The sequence below is a fragment of the Tyto alba genome, unplaced genomic scaffold, assembly GCF_018691265.1.
Source record: "Tyto alba isolate M040663 unplaced genomic scaffold, T.alba_DEE_v4.0 Super-Scaffold_19, whole genome shotgun sequence".
Classification (NCBI taxonomy): Eukaryota; Metazoa; Chordata; class Aves; order Strigiformes; family Tytonidae; genus Tyto; species Tyto alba.
Genome location: NW_024881281.1, coordinates 624,620 through 643,804, shown reverse-complemented (window position 1 = coordinate 643,804; position 19,185 = coordinate 624,620). Strand labels below are relative to the sequence as shown.

The 19,185-nt window shown below is 49.0% G+C and overlaps 1 protein-coding gene and 1 long non-coding RNA gene across 2 annotated transcripts in view; one reads left to right on the top strand and one right to left on the bottom strand.

The window, feature by feature from the left end:
• LOC122153330 overlaps positions 1 to 19,185 on the bottom strand; it is a 109,030-nt gene that overhangs the window by 64,497 nt on the left and 25,348 nt on the right. The window lies entirely within an intron of this gene.
• Positions 1 to 19,185, top strand: part of WSCD1 (WSC domain containing 1) — a 32,982-nt gene that overhangs the window by 11,661 nt on the left and 2,136 nt on the right. The window contains exons 4-9 of the mRNA XM_032982315.2: positions 3,193 to 3,307; positions 4,817 to 5,001; positions 8,080 to 8,201; positions 14,921 to 15,086; positions 16,610 to 16,774; positions 17,597 to 17,797. Of these exons, the coding sequence (XP_032838206.2) occupies positions 3,193 to 3,307; positions 4,817 to 5,001; positions 8,080 to 8,201; positions 14,921 to 15,086; positions 16,610 to 16,774; positions 17,597 to 17,797 (954 nt within the window). The remainder of the gene's footprint in view (positions 1 to 3,192; positions 3,308 to 4,816; positions 5,002 to 8,079; positions 8,202 to 14,920; positions 15,087 to 16,609; positions 16,775 to 17,596; positions 17,798 to 19,185) is intronic.

The following is a 19,185-nucleotide window of genomic DNA, read 5'->3' as shown; positions in this document are numbered from 1 at the left end:
CAGAGAAGAGAGGCTGCAAAGCATGGGTGTCTTCCAGAGAACCCCACCGCGTTTTTTGATGTGACCCAAGCATATAGCCCAGGTGCTCAGAGCCTAAAGACAACCCCCGGGCTAGCATGAAACATGAGGTTGCAACTCCACCATCCCACACACTGGGATGAAGCCTGGTGGAGGGGAGCAGAAAGCTCTGGGGAGGTGCCCTGTCCCCGTTGGGAAGGGCTGGACGCAGACACCACTGACTCTCGGAGGGAGGAAGACACACCTTCACCTTCAGCAAATACATCTTTTGCTGACTTCGATCACCACCTACTTTAATAAGCTTTTTGTGGACAGATGCAGAAAAGAACCACGTGAGCCTCCAGGCTACCACTTTTGTACCTGCACCTCATAAAACCAGTATTGAATATTCACAAAGTGTTACTTTTTCACTCTTCTGCAAGCAGCAGACACCCTGGTCTCAGCTGCTCAGTAGAAGCTGGGAATTTAACAAGGAGGGGCTCAGGCATGGTGCTGCCTGGGCAGGCTTGCTGCTCCACGCCGGGGGATCCCAGGGGCCGGGGCAGGAGAGAAAGCAATACAATAAGATTTGTTCCCTTGCTCCAGATGCCCTGTGGTTTATACCTCCACACTGCACGTGCTCTGGCAGCGTGGGTATTTTCGGTGGGTTCAGTGATGTGAGCCTGGCTTGCTGGATCCAGCGAGTGCCCACGAGTCCTTTGGCTTTGCTGGTCCCGGCTGTGCTCAGACAGCACACGCCAGGGTCTCCCTTCACGGTCTGTACCTGCTTGGGCTGCTCCAGTCCCCCTTGTGTTTGGCAATTTTTTTTCCGCCCGATGAACAAAAGAATAAATAAAAAGTAGAGGCACATGGTGAGTCTTTATGAGCTACTCTAATACCAGTCAGAGTACGAACCTGTTCTTTAAAAACTTTAATTAAAACAAAAAATGTTAGCTTTGAAAACCATCCATAAAGTTAGTTAAGGTTAGTGCCTGTATCAGCCATTAAGTTAGTGCCTCGATCGGGTTCTAACTGTTGACTGAGAGGAGCCAGAAGGACTATTTAGTGCTACATCCCACTGAACTATGTTGATTCCAACACGCATCATTTGAATATCTGACTGAACATGAAGTGATATTATTAACAACAGTATTGGTAACAAGCCTTGGAAATTATGAATTAAAAACATAACTACCTATGTAGAGAGCATGATATCTCCCCCACCCCGTGGCCCCCCCGTTTAGTAAACTTCCAGGCCTGTTATTTCATATGGATCCCTTCCACGATATGGTGAACTCCTCCGTGGTTATAATGCTTACTGAAGTTCGGGCGGCGCGGTGCCTGGCCGCGGTGTTTGCGCGCTCCTCCGCAGTGCCGCCCCGAGAGCGCCCGAGCCCCGCCGCTCTGCCCCTGCGCGCGGGGGGATGCCAGCCAGCCCTCCGCGGGCAGACCCCGAGCCCCAGCCAAAAACGACGGCAGCTGCTCCAGCACGGCGTGAGCGCCCCGGGCTCAACCTGCCTTGCTCTGTGTCCACCCGGCACCACGCGGCCTTGGGCGAGAAAATTCAAGTCCTTTTTTTTTTTTCTCCACGTCAAGCTATCTTGCATGCTTGCACTGCGAGAGGCTCAGGGTAGGAACCACACCTTATCCTGCCAGGGAGACTGGCAAATAGTATTAGAGCAACAAATAAAACCAGGAATTTGTTAGGTAAAAAATGAAAATTTTCTGCTACAAACACTTCCAGCGGACGGGGTGTTTCACACCGTCTCCCCTGGCCTGGCGGTGCCGTTGCCCAGGTGCAGAGGTGACAGGGACCAGCTCACTGATGTGACGTTCTGCTCGAGGCGCGCGGAGTCTCCCCGTGCCCCGGTCGGACACGAAGGGGCCGGTGCTGCCGGGCTGCAGGAGGGAGGTGGGGGCCTGCCCGTGCCTCCCCACTCCGGACCTTTGGTCCCACATGTGGAGTTTTCTGCTGCTACTGGTTTGAATCGAAGCACTCAAACCATAAGTCTATAGTAAAATGTAGAACATCCTTATTGCAGGTGTGTGACTCCCGTCTCGTTAACAGTGTACTGTGGGTGTCCATTCACAGCTTGTGAATTTCCTAATTGCATGCTTGCAAATTACCAGTGTGCAGGTCTTTGAATCTACTGTTGTAATATTTAAATGTTTGATTTATTATTCCTAGCTCGAAAATCTCTGTTAGAGTGGCTTGAACTTTCTTTTTCTTGCGGATTATTTTATTGTTAATATAACACTTTTTAGTTTCGCTTTTCATCATATATTCTCTTCCTGTCCACAGCTCATGTTATTTAATTTCCCTGTGTTATCATCTCAATAGTGCTACTTCCAAAATCAAATTTCATTTTTTCCTTTGTATTTTAATGATAAAATGTACTTATGTACACACAATTGATGCATAATAGTGGGACTCCACATCATCCTTCCAATCATATATTAAAAAATGGGCTGGATTTTTATAGTATTTTGTTCATGACAACAAAAGAGGCTTAACATAGGACACAGTCTAAGAGAAATATTTATCTTTCATATGCTAAGTAAAGCAAGACATATTTTAAGAGATTCATTTGCACCAGAGATAGTTCGACTCGATAGCTAGACAGTGCTGCCTAGTTAAGGCTGAATTTATCTTTCCATTATAGCTTTAATATAACTCTATGTACCCAAAGAAAATTGATTTTCTTAATATTTCTCTTGTACCATCTTATCAACCAGAGATTTTCAAGAAAACTCGGGAGAAATCCAACAAGATTTCCCAAAGTTTATGCCATTTTGATGACTACCTTCTCCTTTACTTTAGAAGTTTGCCATGCTCTGCCACCGCCGGGAGGGAAGGGGGCAGGCAGCAGCTGCCCGTGGGAGCCGTGGCTCCGGGGCGGTCGCAGACGCCGGGTCTGCAAAGGCAGGCCTGTTGGAGGTAACCTGGGTCAGGGAAAAGTCTAATTTCCCTTCTGCTCCTGTCCTTCAGACTTGCAAGCTTACCCCTTCAGTAGCACCTGCAAAGGTTCGGTACCAGCAGACAAGTCTGCAGAGCAGGATGCTGGACAGGTTGGCGCTCGCTCGAATACAGCCCTGCTTGCAACGTGCGGCGCTGGGTCGCTGCTGGCTGCCTCCCCCTTCTCCCCCATCTCCGTTCCGGGCACTCTGCCTAACTCTGGTCTTGCATGCACACAGGCACCTACATGGGATGCTTCAGCGATGATTCGAGGGAGAGGACACTGAAGGGAGCTGTGTTTTACGATTTAAGGAAAATGACAGTATCGCACTGTCAGGAAGCTTGTGCTGAGAGGTTAGTGGTATTTTTTCACTGCAAATTTTCTCTTTTCTGACAATAAGCGGAACTGAATTTGAAATGGGAAAAGCACGCATGTGTTAAACATATAGCATCTGTGAAAACTGATTATCTGATATCTTCAGGCATGGCATCGCTCTGCTACATTACTCAAAGTAGATTATTTCACTGCTGCCTATTCTCTTTATTATAGCATGGCTACTTACAATATGTTTTCTGTTGTCCTGGTCAAAAATTACTGTTTCGCTAGATAGTCTTTGTTAGATATTTGTTAGATATTGCCCTCTAGCCCAAATCTTTGATCTAAAATATTAAAAAAAAAAAAAAGCTATGAACAAACTAGCACCCCCAAAAAAGGGAGAGATCGAGACAAGCGGGTGTGTGGCAGGGAGCAGGGCGTTCCCAGTGCCGCCCGGGGAGCTGCCGGTCACCTGGGAGCAGGCAGGGATGGGCTCCTGCCACCGCTCTGCCTGCCCTGCTCAGCCAAGGCAGGGCGCGGGCTGGGGATGACGCACCTGGGGCAGGACTGTGTGAAAACATTCACGGAAAAGACTTCTCGTTGCTCCCAAGCACGAGAGAAAGCAGAAGACCAATGCAATCTTAGAGCTATTCCTGCCAACCTTTCTGCCCTTGGTCTGTAGGGCGACGCAGCGCACGTGGTGTCTGAGCTGCAGCTTAACCTCATCCTGCTGGCGTTCAGTCCCCGGTCCCAGCCCAGTCCCCCCGCAGCCACGCAAAGACGCTCCGCTCCAGGCAGGGCTGTCCCTCGGGCGAAGGAGACCGCTCTTCTCTCGGAGGGACAGGCTGTCAGGCCCCGGCAGATGCGTTTTGGAGGCCATGGAGCCGGGCCCCGGCTGGGCGCTGCCAGCGGAGGGACCTTCACCTGCCCCACGGGAGCGCCTCGCCTGCAAGGGGGACCCGGGGGCGCGGGCACCTCGGAGAGGCAGCCAGCCTCGGGCCTGCCGTTGGAGCAACGGCCTCGCCCTGGGCTGAGCGCCTGAACACAGCCCGGCTGGATCCCAAACGCTCAGCTTTAAATGCCAGTTAACAGAACCTCCGAAAGGGGCTTTTCTCCCCTGTCACTCCGAACCCTCCCAAACGTTTCTGCTCAACACCTGCCGTGGCAGCTCTGGGCGGGGGCGGCGTCACCCCCAGCCACGGGGCCGTCACGTCCGCAGCGCAGGGTGGGAGCGGGGCCAGCCGTGCTCCCACGGGGACGACACAAGCACGGCCGTGCAGCTGGACACGAGGCCGCGGCTCAGACCCCCACACCAGAGGCAAAGCCCACCTCGTCCTCCCGGGACCCCGCCGGGCCCAGGCAGGCCGTGCCGGGCGGCCGCCCCGGCCCCTGCCATCGCCGCGCTGGTCCCGGGGCCGGCTGCATCTCCGGAGCAGGGCAGCAGAAGCGTACACCGTACCCGGGGCCAGGCTCCTGCCTGCATTACATACTGACTCGGGAACAGACGGGGTGCCTGTCCCAACAGCACCTGGTTTTGCTCCCCACAGGGCTTACACCTACGCAGGCCTGGCGTACGGAGCAGAGTGCTACTGCGGGAACAAGCTCCCTGCCACCGCCTCGAAGCCCGAGGAGTGCAACAGCGAGTGCAAGGGGGAGAAGGGCTCTGCCTGCGGAGGGGTGAACCGGCTCTCTGTCTACAGGGTGGAGGAGCTGCGGGCAGGAGCGAGGCGACGTAAGTGGATGCGCGACCGGGGAGAGGAGGCCGCTGCCCCCAGGAGCGACGCTCACCCCACGGGGGGAGACGCCGGGGCCAGGCCGAGCACGCGGGCTGGCCCCAGTGCTCATCTTGCTGCGTTTGTCACCACAGCCAAGGACGAAGCTGCCCGTGGGGCACAGTGTCCATTTGCTGCTGGTCTGGTCCTGGGCTCCCTCCCCAAAACGGCAGCGCTGCTCGCTGCCGCGGAGCGGTGAGATGCCCCTGGCGCAGCTGCCTCGGGACTGCCACGTAGGACGTTAGTGTCACCAGGGAAGAAACAGAATGCAGAGCAGAGCAATTGCAACAGCAGCAGAATTTCAGCTGAAAAACTACTCCCTTTTGCGTCCATTGCAGAGCAACAAACCCACACGTGTTTAAGAAACAACCTTGGAAGTGGGTGCCTTATAATGGAAGGGCAGAAGAGCACTTGTATCAATGCCACCCTAGGCTCAGAAATGATCCTAAACAAAGTAAGTGCTATGTGACCGCAGCAGGAGAATGAGTAGAGGCCAGAGAGGCACAGCAATCTCTTTCCTAAGTGAGAGAAATGAGACCACAGAGTTTTGCTCTTCCAAGGACTTCTGTTCTAGCAGTGGTTGGGATTTTTATTTCATCTTCAGATGACAACACTTACTCTACTTGTCATTCAATTAGCTACCATGGGAGATAAAATAGATAAAGCTTTGGGCCAACACAAAGCACATAAAATATCTAAACAGCTGAGCAGTCTTTACTTCTGGCAAGCTCACAAAACCTTACAGATGTTATTTGCTGAGAAGAAGCACCAAGACCTTAGGTTGTGCCGCTATTGATGGTACTTCATTTCTTCTTAAAGACAAGTCAAGGTTTGTACAATAACCCACCCAGCTACATATAAATTATATATCAAAGGTACATAGACCTAAATTGCTAGTGTCAGGCTGACAGGCACATTGGCAGGTTTCCCAGGACATGCATCAGTGTTTAAATTTTCAGCATAAAATATATATACATATTTCACAGGAAAAGGCAGCAGGGTTTTTTTCTTAGGTATTAATGAATTAGTCATCAAATTAGTCTAGCCTGGAGCTGGATTTGTATTTTTTCTTGCCCTTAGTAATACCTGATATTCGACTGTGTGAAGAATCCCACTGACACAAACTAGCTGAGGGGCCAACAGAAGTATTAATCATGATGAACGAGTATATTGGAAAGTAACTCTGAAATGGTAACAGCATCCGTGATTTACACTATGCAATATAGAGAACAGACCTTGCATAAGGCTTCTACTTCGGCAGAGCAGACCCAGTGGCATCTCTCTTTAAGCCTTCCCAGCCCTGGGGTTTGCTGGGTCCCCTCTCTGTCCCTCGCCTCCCTGGGCACCACGATGCTGTGCAGCTCCTGCGCCGCAGGACTCGTGCCCCCACATCACGTTCAATGCAATGAAGCTCAAAGTCTGCAGCTATTGCAGGCCGGGGATCGCTGTGGCACAGAGCGCCGTCCCCCTTCCCCAGAGGGCAGGCAGGCAGTGTAAATACAGCACAGCACGTTCCCAGTGTGACCCGTGGGTTCTCTGCAAACCCTGCTCCCTCCCCGGCGCCCGTGTGGGCAGTTCCAGTTTTCTTCCTGACCCACTGAGACAACTCTAAACATGTTCACAAACATTTCGTTTCAGGATTTAAATATTAGTGTGAGATTTAGTAGAAAGTCTTTCAAGAGCATGGTGAGAAGCCAAACAACTTCTGTTCCTTTATTCTTTGGTGCCGTGCTTGCAGTGATCTCAGGGAGACTCCTGTTTCCCCCCAAGCTACACTGAGTACTTTTATTTTCCCATCTCCTGAGTGATCCCAAAGATATTGCATTCTAGTAACTGGTTTGAACAATTATTAGAACAATATTTAAGCAGCTTCTCCATAGACTACTCTTGGCTCATGCAAACCATATTTTCCCTTCAGAACTGCACTGCATCTCTCCCGTCATCCGACACATTTCCCACATCTCTTCTGGTGACTATTGCTTAAGGTAGCCAGTGGGTGTGGACCAGGACTCAAGACCCAAATTAATTCCCAAATCCACCTTCCTGCCTGTTGAGTCATGCTAGGCAAATTCTGTCAAGAGAGTTAGTACAGAGCAATGAAGTAAAGGCATTAGTAAAGCCCACAAAATCCTGTGATTATAGGAGTGTCATACAACATGCAGACGTGTTTGTTTTTTTTTTTTTTTAAACCAGCCACACAACGTTATTCACTTCGTTACCATTAGTTCATCTGTGCAAATGCATGGCCTCACCCAGAGTAGTGAGTATCCATGGCAGCTTTGGGTTTTCATTTGGTTCTGTCAGTGGACATTTCTCTCTTAAGCAGGAGGGAAAACTGTATTGCTGCTTGTAACAAGTATTGGGGCCAAATGCTGATTTCAATCAGTGGTGCAAAAAAATGGAGCAATTCTGCCAAGTTCTGTGGCATTGATAGAGGAGCAGGTGAGATCAGAGGCTGATACTAAAGACTTGAAGAAAGCTGTTCTCCCTGAGCAGCTTACAAAAGCCTAGTTTAGATTTTGAAGGCTGCAGCAAACTCCCTTGGCCTGAAAAGAAAGCGAGGGGGAAGAGGAGAGGAATAGCTCAGCAGCTGAGCAGATGTGCAGGAAGGTGGGTCCCTGTGGGGGCTTTCAGGACTCATTTAAATTCCTTTCCTTTTCTGGTGCAGATCATGGGAAGCTTTGTAGATTTTTATCGGGGCTTTTAAGTCTTTCAGGGGAAAGCCTGTCTTCAAAAGAAAACTGGGACTTGCAAACAATAGCAATGCCCTCCACTGGTGGAATTTAATTTAAACCCTTTGCTGCAGCCCTACTTTCACTGGTTTGTACAAAGCTAAAAGCATGTGCTCCTTTCAATACTACAGGATTTGCAACACATTTTTCTAGGTTATATCATGGTTTCTCTTATTTCTACAGCATTTGCAATATAAAATTTATTTTATTATTTTTAGCTTCTGAACCTAATATTGTTCTTTGTGAAAGAGGCAGGATACTACGGACATTGTTTTCTCAAGAGAAACCTATTTCATATCCCTGCAGGGAGGAATGTTATCTATCGAGGATGTTTTAGAGCTCCAGAAAATTTAACAGACACCTTTCCAGCCTCTTTGATACAGCCCAATTTGACGGTGGAGATGTGCTCTGAATTTTGCTCCAAGAAAGTAAGAACAGTTCTCATTTCACATCCTTTCTTCTTTTCTGTTATTTTAAATTTTAATCTACTAAGGGAATAGCAGAGATTAGTGCCTTAGAGCTTTGAATTTGTAAATGAGTTTCCAAAGGACAGAACTCATCAGAGTAAATACCCAGTGATGCATCTGGTCCGAGTGCTCTCTCAAGTGGGGACAGCGGGAGGGAAAGCCATCGGAATGATGCCACTAAATACGATGCAGAGGAAAGCTGCTCCAAGTGACGGGGCACTGACCGTGGGGGAAGGGATAACCGCCTCCGTGTCCCGTTCAAACCAAGCCCAGAGCCGGATCCCACCCCTGGGGAAGGGCTCGGTGCCTGCGGCTCATGGGTGGCTGCGGGCTGGCAGCCCCCGCAACGCGGCTCCAGCTCCCGGCGGGGACACGGTCCCTGCGGGGCTCGGGGGGAGCCGGTCCCTGCGGGGCTCGGGGGGAGCCGGTCCCTGCGGGGCTCCGGGGCTCCGGGGGAGCCGGTCCCTGCGGGGCTCGGGGGGAGCCGGTCCCTGCGGGGCTTCGGGGCTCGGGGGGAGCCGGTCCCTGCGGGGCTCGGGGGGAGCCGGTCCCTGCGGGGCTCCGGGGCTCCGGGGCAGCCGGTCCCTGCGGGGCTTCGGGGCTCCGGGGGAGCCGGTCCCTGCGGGGCTCCGGGGGAGCCGGTCCCTGCGGGGCTCGGGGGGAGCCGGTCCCTGCGGGGCTCCGGGGGAGCCGGGGGAGCCGGTCCCTGCGGGGCTCGGGGGGACCCCCAGCGCCCTCCCCCTTGCCAGCCCTGCGTGCTCCCCTCGGCGGCGCAGCAGCACGCACTGCCACCGCCAAAGAGCTTTAACGCAGAGGTATCTACACACAACTTCTACACCAGCGTATAACTGTGTGTGCCAGGAACGTGATACAATCTTAAATGTAAAAAAAAAGAAAAAGCTGCCAGAGAAAAATTTCAGCAGATAAGCACACTGGAAGCAGGTGAACTTTCCTGGTACTTACATACAAGCGTGTCTCTCTCCACACCAGAAGAATTTATACCACTTTCACAGTAACCTCTAATTTAAATCTAAATTTAAATTTATTATTAATAATTAATATTTAATAAATAATAATAATTATATTATTTTAAAATAGAATCATTGTATAAATTTGTGACGATATCTAAGACTACAGGAAAGGTCAGTTGTGTGCTTATTGGGTTTTGGACAGAAGGTGAGAAGGGACATGCTAACGTCTGCCGTCCTTGTGCACACTCTTGGCCTGAAGCATCACCTTTGCTCATCCTCCACACTCATTGCAGAGTAAGACCATGGATGTAAGAACTGAAGGAGCTGGACTTTGATGGACATGGGTATCCTCACGAGAGGGAACATTTGGCCCACGGCACCCTCTGCTTTAGCTTCAGTTGGTTCCTTTCCTTTCCTCCCCACTCGGATGGGACTTGGCTTTTCATACAGGAGGAGGGTTCACTGTCTGGTCAGATTTAGCCTAAAGCCACATTCATCCTCATGCACTAAACTGAACATTAAATTACTTTGTCTTCTAGCATCACAAAATTGATTAAAACTATTAAGGCATGAACAACAAATCTGCTTAATTACTAGGTAGAGTGGGAAAGCTTTCCCAGTCAACATATCCTCTATAACAGCTCATCAGTGTTTTAAGAATGTATCATGGAATTAATTCTGTGCAGCGAATTGCAGTGAATCACCCCTGTACCCTGTATATAGTACCCTACGAACACGCATACAAGCACACTATCACATCCTCTATGCATGTAAATGTTCAGTAAAGCAGGACTTCACAAGCAATTCTTTCCAAGCTCTGCCATTAATCTGTTGTTTAACAGTGGGAAAAAAATCTTGATCTTTCTGTGTCAGTTTATCCACATGTAACATCATTTTATTAATATTTACTGATGAAATGCAATTAATTATTGCTTCTCTATCTGAGACAATGGTATGAAATATCTGGAGAAGTTTTCAGATGTGCTCAGAGGTCAATGTTTTTAAAAATAGCCATACCATTCTGTTTCGGGAGATAGCTTTTCTAAATAAGTAGGTTTTTAGAAGCATTGTTCCTTCAAGGTTTTCTGGCCATGCAGCCAAAAAGTGGAAGTATCTGAGATTACTGATGACTGAGAAGGATAAGAAAAATACCAAAACCAAAACGTAACACATTAGCATGACATTTGAATGGGACTAGGATAGAGGAAAGCACCAGGATGGAGGAAACTGCCCATCTCTGCAGAACAGCTAGTGCCTTTCCAGAGTTTGAGTCCATGCATATTTGTTTGATGAAGCTTGTGTGAGAAAGCCAACAGCAAAACAGAGATTCTAACGGATTAGATAAACTGACTCCTTCTGCACAGAGGGCTGCAGAAATGATAACATTAAGAGGAAAAGGTACTGAAGGGAGGTGAAGAATAGGTTTAGTACCTCTGCTTTATTCTTTCCCTAAATTGGTACAGGTAACAACCTGCTTATCCTCCCTCCTTTAACTCTGCTTGGCCCCATGCCACCCTCTGAAAGGTGACAATATTTGCCTACAAAAAGACAGGCAAGGTCTCCCTCCACTTAAGAAGCAATTGCGTATCCACAAATCCAGTAGTTACACCACAATTTGTACTTTAACTATGAACCAAAACAAGCCCTATTATGACACTACAAACATTTGTCCTGACTTTGGTTCCTTTCCTTTCAAAGTCAAATGGACAACTTCTTAGTCAACAGCAACATACTTAGCCCTCCTGAAATCAGGAAGGCACTGTCATTTTAGTCCAGCCCGTTACGCTGAAAGGAATTACCCCACCGGTTTGTATGTATCCTCATAAAGCCAGTGGACTTTTAAATGGAACTACAGTTAGATGCTTAAACACATGAATAAGTCTTTTGCTCTTTGGGACTTAGAAGAAAAGCAAATTGAGGCGTACCATATTTATTTGCTAGCCCTGCAAATTGCTTCATGCAGCTGAAATGGTAGCTCCAGCCCTTGGAAGCATTCGAGGTAACAACTTCAGATGAAACCTGCTAAATACCCTTAATTATCAATTTCTTTCTTAATTAACACAGTGATGACATGACTTAATAGCAACCCATTATCACCCCATAACACAGATCCAGGAATGTGTTTGTGCTAGGTCCCTTGGCCAGAAGCCGTAATTTTCATATATGCTCTTTTATAAGCCAACCTGCATACTAAATGAGCCATCTCCATTTGAATTTATATTTTTAAATAAACAGTCCATTTACCACTCAGCTTCTCTATGCAGTTATAAATCTGGAAGAACACTAAGTCTTGAGGAGAGAACCCCAGTATCGAAATGCATCCAAAAGCCATGCTGGCAAGTTTTCACACTTGAATATTACCAAAACTAAGGTGTTTTTTCTGTTCCTTAAAAAGCAATATATAGAATACAGCAATCTTCTAATTTCAAGAACAAACCTGCTACTTCGGATTCCAGAGGTAGCTACGTGCCATCATTTACCCATAAACAAAAGACTCCTGTGATTTCGACCCAAATCCCGTTGTAGAATTCATACAGAGTATTTCCATAGTTTCATTTAGATATTTTTTTTAAAACACAATAATCCAAACATAAGTAGTCCAGAACCTGAACTGGCGCAGATAATCACAGCCCTGCTGACTTTATTGCAGCAGTGAGAGAGGAGTATTTCAAACCAGGGTCATATTGGGTGTAACAGCACACAGAGGAATTGTCCCCTGGCCTCAAAAGATCACAGAATAAAAAAAGCCAGAATTTTTATGCAAGGGTGTGATTGGCTTTATGGTATTTATTCTTTGCTCTTAGTATATCCAGTTCGATAAAAACTTGAATAATGACTTCTAGGTTTGCTGCAAAATCAACAAGTCCATTTTTAAATAAACCAAACCCATCATTTTTACTTGGGAGAGAAATTTCCTTCCATGATTAGCCCTCCATCTCTTATTCTTTTTTGCATATTGAGAGAAAAATTTTAACTGAGTCAGATAGGAGAGTTCGTACAGCAAGTTGGAAAATAAATTAATTTAGCAGAGTAATCAGGGTAGAACCAGACAAGTGTATTCTTATCTAGTCATAATTCTTCATTTGGATACAATCTAATAGAAAACAATCAGTGACTGAATCATCACATCATCTCTGTTGCTATTGGAGAATGATTGCTTTCCTTACAGCACTTAAACTACCTGTTAAGGCTTCATCTCACAAATTATTAGGTGAATAGTCCCACTGACATCAGCTCTCACTGAGTTACAGCTTGCAGGACACCTGAGCCTGTCGGCCCATGCTCTAAAACTCAATCCAGAAAAATGCGTATTCACAGACCCACTGATTTCTCTGGCAATCCACTTGTGTTTAACTGAAGTGAAGCACCGCAGGCTTGTCTGTGCTGAGCTTGAGGGCTAGTCCTGCACTTAAGTTACACGGTTGCTTAAAGCCATAACCACAGCTCTGGGCATACATACACACACAGGCGAGCAAAGTGCACGGCTGCTAGTTTTGACTAAATATGGATGGGAAGCCAAGATCGAATACCTTACTTTGCAGTCGCTTTGTGCACGGCATCAGGCAGACAGACAGTCGGAATGATCAGCCAGCTGGTTACAGGGCTTCGCACCCACGCTGGGGGTCCTGGAGCAATTCCCAGAACCACTGGCGCGCTGCTTTCGACGCTTGTGCCACCACCACTGAAACGCTGAACCCTTCGGTCCCTGCGCTGCCCCCTCCCCTCCGGGCCCTGGCTGCCCGAGCGGCTGGCAGGCTGCGGGGCCGAGGGTCGGCCCGGCCGCCCCGCGCTGCCGGCACCCCGAGCCCCGTGCCAGCGGCCGCGGGACAGCCCCACATCGACCAGCGCTTCTGCGGGTGCAGGAACTACGGGGCAGCACCCGCTTCGCCCTCTCCGCAAAACCCCCAGCGTCCAGGAAAGTCAATCGCTGGCAGGTGCCACTTGGCATGAGGTACAAGCTACGTTTTTGTTCAAGACTGTTTGAGAGCCAGGACACTTATTCATTTCTCAAATTGAGAAACACTGCTTCATTGTAAGGGAAAAATTTCTGTTTGCTGCAAAACCAGGACTATTTTGCCCTTGGGTCAAATCTGTAAATAGTTTTTGACAAGGGCCTATCTCATTCGCTAAGCAAATGTTGGCTGTTTGGGCACAGATGGCACATGTGTTGTATTTGACTCCTTATCAGAGGATGAACACGTGGGGAAGAGTAAAAGATAAGCTGCTCATCAGTCCTGTCACACACTCCCAGACTCCAAAAGACTCTTAAAAGGCAAAAAGTGTTGATACGGAATAGGAGGAGTTGAACACTCCGTGCTCCAATAAGCCCTGAGCTCCCTTCAGCCGTCCTGTGGCTGCACCAAGCCCATCCCCACACACCCGCGCCCCCGAGCCAGCGTCAGGGCGCTTCGGAAACCCGAGGGAAAACAACCCCAGGCTCCGGCCAAGGGGAGAAAAACTTCATTTTAGGGCCAGTTTTGGCAAAGCAGTAAGTGCACTTTTCCGACCGAGCACATGAGCAACCGCTAATTTCTTCAGCAAATAATTAGCACACATTTCCCTCAAACCTCTAAGTCTCATCCATATTAGCACAGCGGCCCAGCCTCACTGTGCTGCCACCACACAGCAACGCTGCTTTGCAGCCTGGTGCCTGTTTTGGGTAAGACTGGTACACCAAAACCTGAATTCATTTTCATCAAATCCATTGAAAAGAAGTTTCTTACAGCCAAATGTTTTCCTTGGGAATGATTCCCTTGGAATGAACACCACCTGTAACCCTTCTGTAGTTGCACACTCGCACTCTGCAGCGAGAGCGGCGTTTGCGGCGCGGTCTGGGTTCCAGGGGAGGTCTCCCCACCTCGAAGCGAGGCGACGCGACCGGGGAGGTGTCGTGGCTGCAGATGAGCCCCTGCCCCGCCGCGCGGCAGCGCCAGGCGCGGCTGCGGCCCCCCGACACCTCTGCCCTCCCGGAGCGGCCCCGCGCCCGCCCTCGGCGCAGGCCCTCTGAGCAGAGGTGCCAAAAATCACTTGCTGTCGTACTTCTAAGCAGTTTTTTCAAAAACACACACAGTAGCTTTCAAACCCTGTATCATGCGCATTCATTTTTTGCAAACTGTGAGGAAGTCAGACTAAGATGCATATTCTTTTTTGTGGCTTGACTTTTTTTCTTTCTATCTTTAAACAAGATTGCAGCAGTTAGTGGGTCTAAATTTCCTTCTTTGCTTAAATTCTTTAAGGGCAGGTTGCCTCCACACAATCTCCAGGAAAATCAACTGAGGCAAACTTTTTAAGAGCTGACTCAGTTTGGGGGAATATAAATGGAAGTTTTAAAGATGATCCAATTCAAAGCGCTCATTTTGGGGGTAAATAAGAATAACTTTTCCCACACTGATGTTTTTCAGGTGGAATTACATACTAGGTGCTGCAGGAATATTATAAAATTATTTTTATGAATAATGAAAAAATGCCAGAATATTGTGAATTTTCAAGCTTTACAAGGCTCGTGTCTGAAAACCAACTTTTAAGGAATTGCCATATGAAAGACAGTAATATATAAGAAGCATGAGCTTTACAGCGATATATCAAACGCTGCTTTGATCTTGACAGTGGCCTTGTGAAGATTTATTTTTCTTTGTATAGCAGCAGCATTCCCTGCAAGCTGTTGATGCTGAAGCATTTACGCACGGATCTATTTTCTCTTTTTCGTAGGAGTTTCCCTTGGCAGTCGTCCGAGGGCGGGAGTGTTACTGCGGCTACCCCACCGGGCGCTTCCCACTGCACGGCGGCGCGGACGGGCTGCCCTGCGGCGGGGCGCACAACGCCAGCAGCGCCGCCGGGGGAAAGTACTGCCTGGTCTACCAGACCCCGGTGCAAGGTAGGGGCTCCAGCCCCCTCGTGCCAGGGCCAGCCCCACCGCTGCGGGGAACGGCGCCTGCGCCCGTGCTGCCCTGGGTACAGGCGGTCGAGGTAACGGCCGTCTCGGCCACAGCGGTTGGTGTCACAAGACAGACAGGAACTTGAGGAACTCTCCTTACCCAAACCCCCCTTGCAACTGCACTCAGAAATACGCACCTTTCCATTCTCGCATTAGGCAGCACAGCCTCCTTGGGCCCTGGAAAAATACAATTATTTTGCAGATGGAGAGAACAAGCCGGAGCCTGGGAAGGCACACCCTGAGCGGTGCAGCACCCTGGGCAGCTGGGAACAAGGACCTCATAATCTGGTTCTACTCCTGTTCATCAAACACAGCCCAGCCCCCCTGTTACACAAACACCAAGGCACCTCTGCAGGCTCTCATTTTGTTCTACCCATCTTCCTCTAAAATACTAATCCACATACACGCTGCAAAGCTGGAAAATAAAGCAGAGGGCAAGGCTCCCATCCAGTAAACCATTTGGGCTGCACTAGCAACTTTATCCATGCAATGATTTATACTGAGTTCAGTGAAACTTCTGACAAGCTTAAAATGAAACAAAATTAAGTGCTTTTCTGGATTGCTGCTGGGCTTTTTTTAACCCAACACCTTTCCCCCCCCCCCCCCCCCCCCCCCACTCCATCTCCCAGTTCAGAGGTAGGCTGCAGACACCAGCACATTAAAAGATCATGCAGGAAGAACCCTTGCTTTCAAGAAATTGCTAGTACTTCCCACATCTGTGTAGATCAGTAGTAGTAGAAGACAGCATCCTCTGGGCTGTGCTAGAACTTTCTAGCCGTGGCTCCATCTAAATGCTGCTTTGAAGAATTAACAGAGTAATTTCTAATTTATTTCCTGGCTTCTTGTTGAATTATCACATAGGGTCAAGATTGGTTCCTATCCTACCTTTGCTTTTATTGGCACGCTAAGAAATAAAGTTAGGATTTATGAAAGCACGTATGGAAACCCGGTGTCTAGCCCCCGTGGGAGATTAATGCAATGTGAGTTCCCTCCCCACTGCTCTGGGCCCTTCCGAGAGGAAAGGCAACACTGAGCTTTACCTGAACGCCAGCTCCTTTCAGTAGGAGGGGTTTCTCCTGCGTTATAAAACTTGCAATTTCCAGATGTAATGGCACATTCAGGGTTTCACTGAAGAGCCAACCTGCCAGGCAAATAGCTGTTAACAAACAGGCATCAAGGGGCTTTTATCACAACTTGCTGGCAAGTACAATGGTTTGCCGCAGCTCTATCAAAAAAGTGTTGCCTAACACAAAACCCACAAAAACCTCTTTTGAGGGTAATCTCTTTGGTCTCTTATGGCTGAATTAATTTTGGGAAGTAGCTGACTCACAACTGGACTCAAATTGATATCCTATATTCGTAAGAGAGAGAAGAAAGAAGCAATAAACCCTGTAATCAAGAGCTGTCAGTGGAATTATTAAAAAGCCACAATACTAACAATGAACTATCTTCTGTACTCACAGACACCCGCTGCACGGACAGAAAATTCCTAACCACCAAATCCAAAGTGTTCGTTGCTTTGTCAAGCTTTCCCGGGGCTGGGAATACATGGGCTCGCCATTTGATAGAGCATGCCACGGGATACTACACGGGAAGCTATTACTTTGATGGAGCCCTCTACAACAAAGGTACTGTATCCAGAGAGCGGGGACACACAGAGCCCTTCCGAGGCACGAAGCTTTACTCGCTCTGCCTGGAGCCAAAGGCTGTCACAGTCTGCGCCTTCCCTAAAATGTACCCGTGTGCCTGGAACGAGCGGTCTCAGGGTGCAGACAGCCGCAGGGACAGCACCAGCAGCACGCCGAGCCAGACGGGCAGCTGCTTTCACAGGCAGCAGCCAGGCTCCTGATCGGCAAAACGTGCGTGTCACCTGCACTGGGGCTGCTGTGCACACGCGCGTGCACCGCTCCCATGTGAAAGACTAGTCCAAAAGACCAGCTGACGAAAAAACCAGTCGACTAAACCCTGAGGGTAAAACTCTTCAGTAGCGCGTGAAGCACAAGGGTTGAATTTTTAAGCGTTACTAATTACCCTGGGAGGACAGCATCCTGAAGGGGTACGGTGTTCAGCAAGCACCAGGCACAGGCCCTGTGAGAAACAGCCCTTTTGCAGCGAGGCGCTGAGGAAGCCCTCCCCAGCGGAGGGACGCCCGGCCCCCGGCACACCCCCCGCCAGGGCCGGGGGCCCCAGCCAGGGACAGGGTCCTGCTTAACGCTGGCACAGAGAAGCACACGGGAGGATGGTTCCCAGCCAAATAAAGTCAATAAGCCTCGCAGGTCAGCAGCAGGCCAGGAACAAAATTCAGCCCTGGTCTCAGGTCCTGGGTGATGGGTTTAATTGACTGGTACTTTCACAACAGCTTTACAGCACTGTAGGGAATGATTTAGAGTGTGAAAAGGCACAGAGGTATAATCAAGTGAAAAAGCCAACATTCCTGTCTTGTAAAACAGGTTTTAAAGGAGAAAAAGACCACTGGAGAAGTAGAAGGACCATCTGTGTGAAAACACACGAAAGCGGCAAGACGGAGATTGAAATGTTCGACTCGGCGATCCTGTTGATAAGGAACCCCTACAAGTCGCTGATGGCGGAGTTCAACAGGAAATACGCCGGGCACCTGGGCTACGCCACCGACCGCAACTGGAAGAGCAAAGGTAAGGCGCTGCGGCGGCGTGGGGAGGGGGAGCGCAGGGGGACCCGAGGCACCACTGCGGGCAAGCTCAGTGGGGCTGGAGTCCCACCCCAGCGGAGATCAGTCCCGAAAGCACTCAGACCCGAACTCTGGGAGCGGCTGTGCTCCGGCCGTACATCCACCGCCACCGAGAGGAGGGTAGTGCAACACCAACGCTGCGGCCAGCGCACTGCTTGGCAGAGAAAACACACCCAGGTACAACGCCCCTGTGTACAGCCCATTTGCCACGCTATGCGAGGTGAAGAAGATTTGCCCCTGCAGCATGTAATAACCGTGAGAAATCTAATTTAAGATTTGGAGGATTCAATGGCGCATGACATTTCCTGAAGGAAATTTTACAGCACTGCACAGGTGCTACTGCACTGCAGATAAATAAGGATAATAGCAATAAGAGGACTTGAGATTCAGTCTTTCTTGAACACGTGAAAAGGCTTCAGAATATGCCTGTCACATTTCATGCATTTGACTGGCAAGCTGGCTGGTGTGACTACCATTTCCCCACTGAATACACTGCTGCATTCAGGCTCTGCAGCAGAGCAGAGATTCAGCTTGCGTTTCTCCTTGTGCACATTGTAGGCATTACAGCTGTGGCTTGGCAAACCACGCAGCACAGGGCTGGGGGGGGCTGAGGACACGTGTCCTCTGTCACAGCAAATTTCTTTCCTAAGTTCATGTATCACCTCTCATCAGTCACAACCAAAGACCCATTCATCAAAAAACAGGCAAAATAGCCCTCAGAAAAAAGTCTGGAGGGCAAGGCTTTCCTGTACAGCAAACTATAAAATTGTTACGTTTTAGCCACAAATGCTTTGTCCAGCCTAAAAGCACTAGCTAGGACTAATCTCGACCCTTGGAAAATTAAATTATCACAAACAGCAAAGAGAGATTGATGTGTCATTAACGCCCAAGGCAAAGGTGTGAAAATAATTCAGTGAATTTTGTCCCAGTGATCCTAGCAGATGACCTTAGACCCTTTCCATGTGCCAGGAACAGAAGAACCTTCCGTACTAATCCTATTTCCTTATCCAGTCTCCCCATAAGCAGGCTGGTAAGCACGAAGGCAGATATGTCATTCGGCAGATTTGGAAGTCAGGAATACCTTGGGACCCTGCCAAAATCAGTGTCTCGATGATACATTTACATAACAGAAAGTCAATGTAATCACTATATATTATTTGCTTACATACATATATAAAAATGAACCTAGCTCTTTCTCAGTCTACATGTGAAATGGAGGTAAAAGGGTAGGAAAACTACAGAAAGGGGAGGATCTGCTTGAAGTTACATGACAAAGCACTGCTGAAGCCACCATCCGGGCAGGACCCGCTGCCTTCCCTGCTCACGCCCCTC